Source organism: Dama dama, chromosome 5 (assembly GCF_033118175.1).
Source record: "Dama dama isolate Ldn47 chromosome 5, ASM3311817v1, whole genome shotgun sequence".
NCBI classification, from domain to species: Eukaryota; Metazoa; Chordata; class Mammalia; order Artiodactyla; family Cervidae; genus Dama; species Dama dama.
In genome coordinates this window covers 105,379,051-105,393,172 of record NC_083685.1, presented here as the reverse complement: position 1 = coordinate 105,393,172, position 14,122 = coordinate 105,379,051, and the positions used below count along the sequence as shown (strand labels likewise).

Sequence of the window (14,122 nt, the reverse complement as noted above, 5' to 3'; positions counted from 1 at the left end):
ATATGCATTGTAACAATATTAAAAGGATAGCTACTGAAAGAAAATTTATTTTTTGTTTGAAAGAAAATTTAAACAAGTTTTAAAAATTTATTTTTAAGAAGTATGCTTTTGTCAGGAGTTCCCTGATGGTCTAGTGGTTAGGATTCCATGTTTTCACTGTTGTGGCCTGGATTTAATCCCTGGTTGAGGAACTAAGTGAGATCCCACAAGCTGCACAGTGTAGCCAAATAAATAATAAGTATTTGTGAAATTTACACTTGGTATGGAAGCATATATAAAAATTAAGATGTATATAAATCAATTTGAAAAAAAAATCAATTTGAAAGTGTTATTTACTTCAGATAAACAAGAAGTCTGATATATGGATTAAGATGGGTAATGCCATCAAATCAAATATAAAAGAATCAGCCAGGCTGTTCCCCAAGTTAAAATTAGCCCAAATAAGAAGGGTATCAGGCAAAGAAAAATGAATATATAATCACACAGATATGTATATGAAAGCATTTTTAAAAGCTTTTAAATTTACATAATTTTAAGTTTAAATATTTTCTCTTTTCCAACAGTTCTGCAGAAATACAATTTTTGTGTTTGTGTCAGTGAGGCAGAAATGCTGAGCTGCTTCCTTCTAGTATCAGGAAAAACTTCAAGTGAGGAAGAAATTTAAATGAGACTAGCATAACAAAGTGATGGTCAGACCAAATATATCAATTTAAATTTTCAAAAGATTTTAGAAAATCTAAATTGAATTCTTTAATAATGGAAAGTAACCATATGAATTTGAGTCATTCAAATGAAGACTCTAAGTTCCCTTAGGGATTGAAATGAATAGAAATCTCTCCTAAATTGCTTCTATAATAATCTATTTTTCAATATAGAAAAATAAAAAGATTAAATAAAATGCAAAGATATAGAATTGATTCTACCCCAAATAGGCTGTTCTACAGATTGACTCCTGTCTTAAATAAATTAAAAAATTTTTAATTTAGATGTTGAATTCCAAACCAATTCCCAATCAAAAAAGTGATCCCAAGTAACTGGAGATACAGTATCCTAACATTCCAAAATGGTCTACATAATGAAACTGGTTTTAACCCAATTAAACTAGCACTTTATAGGACAAAGGAACAACAACAAAATGGCTGCTAATACTTATTGATCACCATCTACAAATCAGCTAATGCATGTAGAGCTATTGTTTCAATTAATCCTCACAACAATAATATGACTTTCTAGATAAACTCCATTTTAAGGAGGTTAAAATAACTTGTCCAATTTGATCAGCTAGTTAATGATTAACTGTGTTCTGTCAGTAGCTAGTTGGCTTTGCGGCCAGAACTCAGATCCATCTGACTCAGTCATCAGAGCAGTTAAGCATTATAAGACTCGTGGTATATCTAGGTGCTGTTTCAGTCAATTCTGGAGGCAGGCAGTAAGCTCGCTGTCCTTTTTTCCTCACACCCACAAGAAAACCCCACATTCTAAGGCATCGCCTGATGTCTGAAGTATATTCTATATAAGCACAAAAAAGTAGATAAAATAAATCATACATAAAAATTTAAACTGTAATTACAGGGCTTCACAGAGTAGCTCTGCTTTTTATTAAAAACAAAACAAAACCAACTGAGTATTGGGCAATGAATGCTGCAAGGTAGAAAAGAGAGGTACAAAAGTAAAATAGAATATATTTTATATAAACTATTTTGGGTCCACTAGACCCATCACTCCGGATCTCAGAACTGCAACTCTCAATTTTCTCAGGTATGCATATTAATTCACACATATTCAGGAGTCAATTCAGCAACAAGTTGCTGAAGGCATGGAGAAGGATCCCAAGCACGTTGTTTAGAACATCCCAATTCCCCTCCCACCTAGAGAAATCTTCTCAGCAGAGGTTGATTTAGCTGTGGCTAAAACTGAAATGTAAGACAACAGTTATTAGAAAAACAAGGCAAAAAAGAGAGATTTTGGAGACAAATAGAATGAATCCTTTTAATTCTGTTGGCCTTTAATCTTTCCATATGCAGTTCAGGAAGTATATCCACAAGGCCACAATTCTTAAAACGTTGAGACACCATGAAACAAAGAGACAGAAAATTTTCTAGTGCATTTAACATCCATGTGTTTCATAACTTAAAAGCACTGAAAATTCAGGAAAAGGGAATCAGAGAGACCTAGATTCAAATCCAGTCACATACTAGCATAGCATTTGGGACAAATCACTCCATATTATCTTTCAAGTTTCAGTTTGTAAAATGGCGGTGGGTGATAAAGAGTTTGCTCAGAGGATAAGATGAGAATACATTTAAATACTCCCTGGAGTAAGACAAGGGTTGCAGTTTTTGGTGATTAATGGGTATGTATATTTCCTCCACTGTCCTTTTAAGCAAATTCAATAATGTGTATAAAATTTTGAATTTGATTAGAGAGCAATTATTCATATTACAAAACAAGCCCGAGATTTTCCTTAAGCAGCAAACGTGTTTGATAAAAGTGCTGTCTTTTTTGTGTACCTATAAAAAAGGTTACTGAGTTAGAAGTAACAGTGGAAAGATTAAACCCTTCAGACTTCCTTTCCCTGAAGGTTTTCAAAATTACCTTCAAAGGACCTAGTTCTTCAGCATTGGATAGCAATTTATAATTGCTAATTGAATGGTATTTCTAGTACAGATGTATAAACACACAAACACATTTTAAAGAAGCCATATCAGAGTCATATAAACATTCCTCGAGGCAGAGCAAACTACAGAGAGCCTATCACAGGACAGAAGCTGCTTATGACTGAAGGAGGGGATCCTGTGAAAATGCTACATGTAAGATCTGTCACAGTTATTAGACAGGCCCAACTCTCTGCCTTGGTATTTAAGATTTTCCTGAGATCCTTCTTTTTTTCTTTTAGACTGTTCTTCTCTGAAAGAATAGAAATATAAAAAATATGTACATATATGAGAGAAAATATGAAATTTCACTTTACAATGACTTTTTCAAGACAGTATATATTTTAGACATATTTCAATTTAACAATCCTCAATTATTACAAAGGTTAATGAAAATCTTCAATTAAAAAAACAACATAATTCATTATTCATCACTATCAATTATTTATGGCACATAAACCTATTCCTCCAAACATATTTGTAATTATCAGCATTGATAAGAACTACCAGTACAGGGCACTGTTAGGGCATGAAATGAATGGTGTGAAAAGAACAAACAATAAACCTTTAACAACCAATTGTTTTTTAACAGTCTTAATATGTACCAAATATCATCTTATTAAAATGTGGTTATTTTTTCATACTGAAAAGGCTGTTGTTAGTTGTAAGTTGTTTCTGTTTTCCCCGAGCTCTATGGTTCCAGCCCTCTGTGGCCAATCTTTTTCCTTTACCACTCAAATTCCGCGACACTTCGTGCTTGGTACATGGCTATGTTAGCTAAAACAGTAATAAACCTCACATGCCAGGAAGAAATTCCAACAAAGTGTGGAAGGTGTTAAAAGCACATTACTCTCAAAAATAAATGAAACTGACGGCAGTGGGGTTTTATATTACTTAAAAGCAACAACATAGGTCCCTACCGGAGGCAGGATAAGAGATGACCCCCAATACTGAAAGGAAAATGGACGCTAAAGACTGTGACCATCTGTATCATGGGAAAGATTGGACTACAAAGAGAGCAATTATATTTTTCATGTAACAGTGCATGTGTCTATGAAAATTCTATTTAAGTATGTGAACCCCAGTTCACAATTTTCACATGAAGGAGACAGAAAGAAACAAAGGCAACACAGGAAAGGCTGACAGAGAATCATAAAAAGGAGTTTAAAAAAACCCTCAAGTACATTTTCTAACTTGCTTTGAAGAGATTATGTGCTAGAGTTGTTAATCTAAAACACTGAAACTTCATGCAGAAAACCTGTTTTAGAATCATTTTAAGACATTATAATTTGTTTGCCATTTGTTATGAGCTTAATTCAAATTAAGTACTTTATACTGTATTAAAAATGTATAGACTCTGACCAACAATTTAAAAATGCACTATTTCCTAACAGGTATCAAAATAAGTTATATCAATTCTCTCATATTAGTATCACGTATACTTTTTAATATGTACAAGTTTTTACTCAACCAGTCAAAAACATAATTATTGGAAATGCCTTAATAATTACATTATTCATAGCATGAAAAGTTAACTCCAGATAAAAGACATTAAAGTCAACATTTGGTAACTAAGTGAATGCTACATGAAATTTAAAGTCTTCGCGAATAATAACCCCCAAGGATAATACTTGCTGATTTTCAAAGAAAAATTAAAACATATTTTCTAGAGTTAATTTCTTTATCTTAATGTTAGTATGGTAAGAGCCAACCTAGAAACCCACCTCAGTGTGTCTCTGATGCAAGGCATTATATTCTTTCTTCAGTTCTGCTTCTCTTTCTTCAAGTCTGCTAACTGAAATTAAGATACATACACTTAATCAAAACCAAATAAAAAATTTACTTGAAAATTCTATCTTTAAAACTTGGAATGGGTTATCCATAATCCTTGGTAACTTCAAGCCTCGTTACTCCACATGAAATTGTTCACAAGGCTAGTGACCTTGCTTCATGTCCTTAATAAAATTTTTGAAGAGGGAATAAACAGAATATTTTTAAAAAGATTAAACATCTTACTGCTTCTCCCAATATGCTTATGTAATAAACATCCTTATCTAAGTAGGTTTTTAACATGATACAGAATTACCTCTTTGAAAAAGATTATACAAATCTCCTCACAGAAGTCTTAACCTGAGCCTAACCCCAAACCACTGATTTCTAATAGTATTCCGCCTCTTTTTCACCACTGAGCAGTATGTGAACATGTTACTATTTTTATCAGCACTTTCTTTAACTTCAGATCTTAATTTCAGGGACTCATCTTCTTGTATTTAGCTCCCTCTGCTGATGGAGTTTGTGAGTGGCACTAAGTTGGGATAGAGCACAACTTTGATATTTTAAAAATAAATTTTAGATCCCGAGATACAGTGTCAGGACAGGATTTCAGAGAAAAGAATGGTATCAGAGAGAAATGATTCTGAGAGAAAATGAATCTAAGCAGGACCAGGAAGAAATTACAGTACTCAAGATAGACAGTAATGGGACTATAGCAGGCAAGTACTGCTACCACAGAGAAGGGAACACAAAACCGTGGAACTGGCGAGCCAGAGGAGAGACTGGCCAGTCTGGAGGAGCTCAGGCTGATTAAGGAGCAGTGGGAGACAGTCAGCTGGTGGGAAGTAAAGCTGGTGCTAAAAGAGTTTGTCAAGATACTCACGTTAGTCTGTTTGAAAGCATGAGTATAGTTGGAAACGTTCTCTTGGTATAAGGGTCAGCTGGCTACAAACATGCAAGATGGTTTATAAGAGACAGCTGGTGACTGCATCAGCTGGCTCTAAGAGTTAACTACTATGAACTGTAACAGCATATACATGAATGTTTTTATATGCCTAATATTAACATGCCAGACACCATAAAACACATAACTTGTGCTGACTAGTAAACTCATGTTTTTTATTTGTGTAGCTCTACTGTTCACCTTTATTTGAGTACCTTGAAAATATGCCATGAATTAGGAAAAGTGTAGCTCTGACTTTCAATTTGTTTTTAATCAAGCCTATGTGTTGGGTCATTAAATTTGCAACAATAAGTACACACACTACAGTAGCCATAGAGTCACACTTTATCGGGTCAGGGAAGGCCTGAGGACCTGAGCTGTTCATCTCATCTTGTGGCTGAAAGCAATAAAAAGTAAATCTGTAAGGCAGCTTTTCTGTGATAACACAACAGTTACTGAAGCCATAAAAAGTTTTAGTGCAGCTTCTGTGATTTTTATTTAAAAATAAGAAATCCAACCAAATGTAGATATTGTATTTAGTAACAATTTCAATATAAACATTTTCTACTATTTTTTGTCAATTAACTTGTTCTAAAAGCATAATCTTAAAACTGGTTGAACCCTAAGTGTTTTTAATTGCTATCTATATGAATCAAAATTTTCCTCAAATTGTGCAACCAAAACAAAAAACTGGAGACTGAGGCTAAAATAAAATTGCAAAGAATAGCAAGGAGAGATAAGAAAGCCTTCCTCAACAATCAATGCAAAGAAACAGAGGAAAACAATAGAATGGGAAAGACTAGAGATCTCTTCAAGAAAATCAGAGATACCGGGAACATTTCACGCAAAGATGAGCACAATAAAGGACAGAAATGGTATGGACCCGACAAACAAGAAAAGATCTTCATGACCCAGATAAACACGATCGTGTGATCACTCACCTAGAGCCAGAAATCCCAGAAGGCAAAGTCAAGTGGGCATAGGAAGCATCACCACAACAAAGCTAGTGGAAGTGATGGAATTCCAGTTGAGCTATTTCAAATCCTAAAAGATGATGCTGTGAAAGTGTTGCACTCGATATGCCAGCAAATTTGGAAAACTCAGCAGTGGCCACAGGATGGAAAAAGTCAGTTTTCATTCCAATCCCAAAGAAAGGCATGCCAAAGAACGTTCAAACTACCGCACAATTGCACTCATCTCACACGCTAGCAAAGTAATGCTCAAAATCCTCCAAGCCAGGCTTCAACAGTACCAGAACTGTGAACTTTCAGATGTTCAAGCTGGATTTAGAAAAAGGCAGAGGAATCAGAGATCTGCTGGACCATCAAAAAAGCAAGAGAGTTCCAGAAAAACATTTACTTTTGCTTTATTGACTACACCAAAGCCTCTGACTGTGTGGATCACAATAAACTGTGGAAAATTCTTCAAGAGATGGGAACACCAGACTACCTGACCTGCCTCCTGAGATATCTGTATGCAGGTCAAGAAGCAACAGTTAGAACTGACATGGAACAACAGACTGGTTCCAAAGAGCAAAAGGAGTACGTCAAGACTATATATTGTCACCCTGCTTATTTAACTTATATGCAGAGTACATCATGCGAAATGCCAGGCTGGATGAAACACAAGCTGGAATCAAGATTGCCGGGAAAAGAAAAGAAAGAAAGTGAAGTCGCTCAGTCGTGTCCAAATCTTTACAACCCTATGGACTGTAACCTACCGGGCTTCTCTGTCCATGGGATTTTCCAGGCAAGAGTACTACAGTGGATTGCCATTTCCTCCTCCAGGGGATCTTCCCGACCTAGGGATCGAACCCGGGTCTCCCACATTGTAGGCAGACACTTTACCATCTGAGCCACCAGGGAAGTCCAGGAGACATATCAATAACCTCAGATACGCAGATGACATCATCCTTTTGGCAGAAAGCAAAGAAGAACTAAAGAGCCTCTTGATGAAAGTGAAAGAGGAGAGTGAAAGAGTTGGCTTAAAACTTAACATTCAGAAAACTAAGATCATGGCATCCAGTCCCATCACTTCATGGCAAATAGATGGGGAAAGAGTGGAAAGAGTGACAGACTTTATTTCTGGGGGGTCCAAAATCACTGCAGATGGTGACTGCAGCCATGAAATTAAAAGACGCTTGCTCCTTGGAAGAAAAGTTATGACAAACCTAGACAGCATATAAAAAAGCAGAGACATTACTTTACCAACAAAGGTCCATCTAGACAAAGCTATGATTTTTCCATTAGTCATGTATGGATGTGAGAGTTGGACTATAAAGAAAGCTGAGCGCCGAAGAATTGATGCTTTTGAACTGTGGTGATGCGGAAGACTCTTGAGACTCCCTTGGACATCAAGGAGATTCAACCAGTCCATCCTAAAGGAAATCAGTCCTGAATATTCATTGGAAGGACTGATGCTGAAACTGAAACTCTGATACTTTGGCCACATGATGCAAAGAACTGACTCACTGGAAAAGACCCTGATCCTAGGAAAGATTGAAGACAGGAGGAGAAGGGGACGACAGAGGATGAGATGGTTGAATGGCATCACTAACACAATGGACGCGAGTTTGAGTAGGCTCCAGGAGTTTGTGATGGACAGGGAAGCCTGGTGTGCTGCAGTCCATGGGGTCGCAAAGAGTCAGACACGACTGAGCAACTGAACTGAAATGATCATCCATAACCCTCATTTCAAATTTGTGCACAACAGTAGTGCCTCATTCTCATCAACTAACTTTGTATAAGTTCATAAATAAATTTATATCAATCACCATCACTAACAGAATTACACAGTACTTGTCATGTACCATGCACTGTCCTAGGTACCTTATATTAAAAACCTAACTTGACCCTGACATTAACTTTATGATGAAACTTCATTACATTTCATTTTAGGGATAAGAAAACTGAAGTAAATAGTGGTTAAGTAACTTGCCCAAATTCACAAAACTAGTAAATGGCAGAATTACAACTCCTAATGGATGAGACTAGGTCCAGAATCTTCCTTTATTTACCATGGCATTCTGCCTCTCAAGAAGTACTTCTTTCAATTTGCTTTATATATTGGAATCTACTTAAAATTTTCACTTTGGGGGGAAAAAAATATAGACAGTGCTTCTTTATTACTTGAAACAAAAATCTCTCTCTTCTGGAAAGAACCTAATCACAGGTACTATAATTCAAAAGTATCAAACTACCACGTAAAATATGTACCCAACTTAATTAATCATGATGAAATACATATCAAAACCAAAATGTGGTAATGCCCTGGTAGTCCAGTGCTTAGGACTGTGCACTCTCACTGTCAAGGGCCTGAGTTTGAACCCTGGTCAGGGAACAAAGATCCCACAAGCCCGGCAACACAGCCAAAAATAAATAAATAAATAAATAAATAACATTAAAATGCAAAACCACTATATACCTGTCAGAAGAGCTAAAATAAAAAGTGTTGGTAAGGAACAAGTTCTGGTAAGAAGCTATCATACAGGGACTTCCCTGGTGGTCCGGTGGTTGGGATTTCACCTTGCAGGGGGAGGGGTGTGGGGGGGTGCGCATGGGAGGGTTTCAAACCCCAGTCGGGGAGCTAAGATCCCACATACCTCCCGGCCAAAAACCAAAATCAGAAAACAGGAGCAATATTGTAATGAATTCAATAAAGACTTTTAAAAAAAAAACACAACTTTCATACACAGATGGTTGGAATATAAACTAGTACACGCAATTTGAAAATTGTTTGGCAAGATTTAATAAAGTTGAATTATTTGCCACTCCTATGACAAAACAAGCTTATTACTATGATATATGTCTATGTGTCCACCAAAAGGCATTTCAAAACAATGCTCAGAGCAGCACTATTTGCGTTCCAATATGGAATTGACCCAAATATCCATCAACTGCAAAATGTATAAATATTCACATACTAGAATACTATACAATAATGAGAATGAAGAAATTATTGCTGTGCACATCATGGAGGAATCTCACAAACAGGATACTAAGGAAAACAAAGAGAAGCAAAAGAATACAAACTTCAAATGAGCACATAAACTAATCCAAAACTAATCTAATGTGTTAGTTCAGTTCAGTCATTCAGTCGTGTCCGACTCTTTGCGACCCCAAGGACTATAGCACACCAGGCCTCCCTGTCCATCACCAACTCCCGGAGTTTACTCAAACTCATGCCCATTGAGTCGGTGATGCCATCCAACCATCTCATCCTCTGTCATCCCCTTCTCCTCCTGCATTCAACTTTTCACAGCATCAGGGTCGTTTCCAATAAGTCAGTTCTTCACATCAGGTGGCCAAAGTATTGGAGTTTCAGTTTCAACATCAGTCCTTCTAATGAATATTCAGGATTGATTTCCTTTAGGATGGACTGGTTGGATCTCCTTGATGTCCAAGAGACTCTCAAGAGTTTTTTCCAACACCACAGTTCAAAAGCATCAATTCTTTGGTGCTCAGCTTTCTTTATAGTCCAACTCTCACATCCATACATTAACTACTGGAAAACCATAGCTTTGTCTAGACAGACCTTTGTTGGCAAAGTAAGGTCTCTGCTTTTTAATATGCTGTCTAGGTTTGTCATAACGTTTCTTCCAATGAGCAAGCGTCTTTTAATTTCATGGCTGCAGTCACCATTTGCAGTGATTTTGGAGCCCCCCAAAAATAAAGTCTGTCATCATTTCCACTGTTCCCCATCTATTTGCCATGAAGTGATGGGACCAGGTGCCATGATCTTAGTTGTCTTAATGTTGAGTTTTAAGCCAACTGTTTCACTCTTCTCTTTCATTTTAATCAAGAGGCTCTTTAGTTCTTCTTCATTTTCTGCCATAGGGTGGTGTCATCTGTGTATCTGAGGTGATTGATATTGCTCCCGGCAACCTTGATTCCAGCTTGTGCTTCATCCAGCCTGGCATTTCGCATGATGTACTCTGCACAGAAGTTCAATAAGCATGGTGATAACATACAGCCTTGATGTACTACTTTCCCAATTTGGAACCAGTCTTTTGTTCCATGTCTAGTTCTAACTGTTGCTTCCTGACCTGCATACAGATTTCTCATGAGGCAGGTCAGGTGGTCTGGTATTCCCATCTCTTGAAGAATTTTCCACAGTTTGTTGTGATCCACAGTCAGAGGCTTTGGTATAGTCAATAAAGCAGAAGTAGATGTTTTTCTGGAACTCTCTTACTTTTTCAATGATCCAACGGATGTTGGCAATTTGATCTCTGGTTCCTCTGCCTTTTCTAAATCCAGCTTGAACATCTGTAAGTTCACGGTTCACATACTCTTAAAGCCTAGCTTGGAGAATTTTGATGGAATAGCCATCATAGGCAATTAAAGAGTCCGAATGCATTACTTGGATGCAGTCTCAAAAACGACAGAATGATCTCTGTTCGATTCCAAGCCAAACCATTTAATATCACAGTAATACAAGTCTATGCCCCAACCACTAATGCTAAAGAAGCTGAAGTTGAATGGTTCTAAGGAGACCTACATGACCTTCTAGAACTAACACCAAAAAAAGATGTCCTTTTCATCACTGGGAACTGGAATGCAAAAGTAGGAAGTCAAGAGATATCTGGAGTAACAGGCAAGTTTGGCCTTGGCATACAAAATGAAGCAGGATAAAAGCTAACAGTTTTGCCAAGAGAACGCACTGGTCATAGCAAACACCCTCTTTCAACAACACAAGAGACGACTCTACACATGCACACCACCAGATGACCAACACCAAAATCAGACATTATATTCTTTGCAGCCAAAGATGGAGAAGCTCTATACAGTCAGCAAAAACAAGACTGGGAGTTGACTGTGGCTCAGATCATGAACTCCTTATTGCCAAATTCAGACTTAAATTGAAGAAAGTAGGGAAAACCACTAGACCATTCAAGTCTGACCTAAATCAAATCCCTTATGATTATACTGAGGAAGTGACCAATAGATTCAAGGTATTAGATCTGATAGACAGGGTGCCTGAAGAACTATGGATGGAGGTTCATGACACTGTACAGGGGGCAGGGATCAAGACCATCCCCAAGAAAAAGAAATGCAAAAAGGCAAAATGGTTGTCTGAGAAGGCCTTATAAATAGCTGAGAAAAGAAGAGAAACTAAAGGCAAAGGAAAAAAGGAAAGATATACCCATTTGAATGCAGAGTTCCAAAGAATAGCAAGGAGAGATTAAAAGAAGCCTGCCTAGTGATTAATGCAAAGAAATAGAGGAAAACAACAGAATGGGAAACACTAGAGATCTCTTCAAGAAAATGGGAAATATCAAGGGAAATTTTCATGCAAAGATGGGCACAATGAAGGACAGAAATGGTATGAACCTAACAAAAGCAGAAGATATTAAGAAGACATGGCAAGAATACACAGAAGAACTATACAAAAAAGATCTTCATGATGATAACCACAATGGTGTGGTCACTCACCTAGAGCCAGACATCCTGGAATGCGAAGTCAAGTGGGCCTTAGGAAGCATCACTATGAACAAAGCTAGTAGGGGTGATGGAATTCCAGTTGAGCTATTTCAAATCCTAAAAGATGATGCTGTGAAACTGCTGCACTCAATATTTAAGCAAATTTGGAAAACTCAGCTGTGGCCAAAGGACTGGAAAAGGTCAGTTTACACTCCAATCCCAAAGAAAGGCTATGCCAAAGAATGCTCAAACTATCGCACAACTGCACTCATCTCACATGCTAGCAAAGCACTGTGCTAGAAGTTAGGATAAATGTAAATTGACTGTTTTACATAAGTCTATTAGTCTGATGTATTCACTCTTTTATCCTGATTGTGCAGTCCCCTTGGGGAGGAGTTATGATCTGATGAATTTACTGTGTGTATACCTCCATCCCATCTGATCCAAACGCGACAAGTGCCTCCTTCACAAGAGCACTTTCCATGGCTAAATACTCATGCTTCATGTTCTCCAACAACTTCTATAAACTCTATATATAGCGCAGGATTTAAACAGACTACTCAGAACCATAACAAATAGCTGTGCTGATTCATCATTAAAATGTATAGGGAGATGAGCAAAAATATCACCAGATTGGGGAAATATAAAAAGAAATAAAAAATGATCGCCATCATTGGAAAATAAATTGGAATTACACTTTTGAACATCATGTTGGTGACATGTATTAAAATAAGCAACGTGTATAATCTGAACTGCTGTTACTACTCTCATCTATCCTATGGAAATACACTTGGTGCTCAAAGATATGAAAATGAATGTTCTATGTGCTTTTTTGTCCATAGTGCTTTTCAGGTCTACTACATCCTTCTACTTTTCTATCTATTCATTCTACTAATTTTTGAGATTTTGACATTGAAGCTCCAAGTAAAAATCTTAGTTTACCTAATTAATTTGGAATTCCCTTCCCAAATGTCATTAATTGGTTGGCAAAGTAAATTATCATAGTCATATGATAGACTACAATGTAGTAACTAAGCTACTTCCAAGTTATGTTATATCAGGTATATTAACCTCTCTGGACCTCTATTCCTTATTTATAGTTGAGGAATAATAATAATATATCAGAGTTGGTTATCAGGATTAAGGAAGAGCTAATATTTGAAAGGGCATAGAACAGAACCTGGCACATGTGCTTTTTCTCTTTCTTTTCTATTTTTTAAATTATGAAAGTATAACATTTACAGGAGACTTAAAAATTACAGAATAAGAAAAAAATTACAGAACAAAATTACAGTTACATTATATATTCGAATTATTTTTTAAGTAAATAAGATTTTAAATTGGATCTTCAATATCAAACTCTCAAAAATTAATAGAATGAAGAGACAGAAAAGTAGAAGGATATAGTAGACCTGAAAAGCACTATGGACCAATTCAACATAATTAAAATTTATACAATTTTCACAGCTCTCTTCTGATGCGTGCCTGATCACGGCGCAGGGGCAGCGCAAGTTCCAGGCGCAAAAGCCAGAGAAGAGCAAGGTGGCAGCAGCGGCCTCAGCGCGGAACCAGGCCCAAGGAAGGGCGGTGGCATTATCGCACCCAAGAAGGCACGCATCGTGCAGCAGCAGCAGCTCAAGAAGAAACTGGAGATTGGGATCCGGAAGAAGACTGAACATGAAGTGGTGATTAAAGCCAGCACCAGCCTGCCCAAAAAGCTGGTGCTTTTGAAGGCCAGCACCAAGAAGAAGGAGGCCTCCACCTCCACCAAGATGCCCATCTAAGGATGCGCCCCAGCAGGGACCATCACTGCAGCCCCCTCCTCTGTGCTCAGGCCTGTGCGGGTAACCCCACGGGAAAGAGGAACTGCGCTCTCCAAAGACTTGAATTGCACCTCAAACTTGACCAGAGATCTGGCCCGTGAGCCGACGAGTAGCAGGTCAAAAGCACACAGACTGGCTGGCTTTCCAGGTGCCAAGGTCTCAGCACAGGCCAAGGCCACGGGGATATCTCCACCAACTTCTTGTGTTCCTACTACCCCCTCCCGCATCCTGTCTGGATAACCTGGAGTGAGGCACCTGACTTTGTCCTTCCTTCCAGGGTCACATGCTCCTGTAAGCAGGCCATGCTGGGGCATCGGGCCAGGGGTCCGGACCGCCCGGCCAGCCCCAGTTTACACACGAGCCACGCGCCCAGGAGCCATGCTCCTGCACCTCCAGCCTGGGGGCGAGTCTTTTCTTTCTTCCTACCTGGGGTGACTTGCCTGCTTGCCCTCCACGGATATCCCTGTGTCTTCCCGTCTGCCGGGCACAAGCCAAACAGCCTAGGGAGCC

The 14,122-nt window shown here is 38.0% G+C and overlaps 1 protein-coding gene and 1 pseudogene across 4 annotated transcripts in view; one reads left to right on the top strand and one right to left on the bottom strand.

Annotated features, from left to right (window-relative positions):
* SPAG9 (sperm associated antigen 9) overlaps nucleotides 1-14,122 on the bottom strand; it is a 154,110-nt gene that overhangs the window by 85,743 nt on the left and 54,245 nt on the right. For all 4 annotated transcript variants that reach the window (XM_061143714.1, XM_061143711.1, XM_061143713.1 and 1 more), the window contains exon 3: nucleotides 4,379-4,449. In XM_061143714.1, coding sequence (XP_060999697.1) covers nucleotides 4,379-4,449 — 71 coding nt within the window. The remainder of the gene's footprint in view (nucleotides 1-4,378; nucleotides 4,450-14,122) is intronic.
* Nucleotides 10,755-13,573, top strand: LOC133057958 (leydig cell tumor 10 kDa protein homolog; annotated as a pseudogene).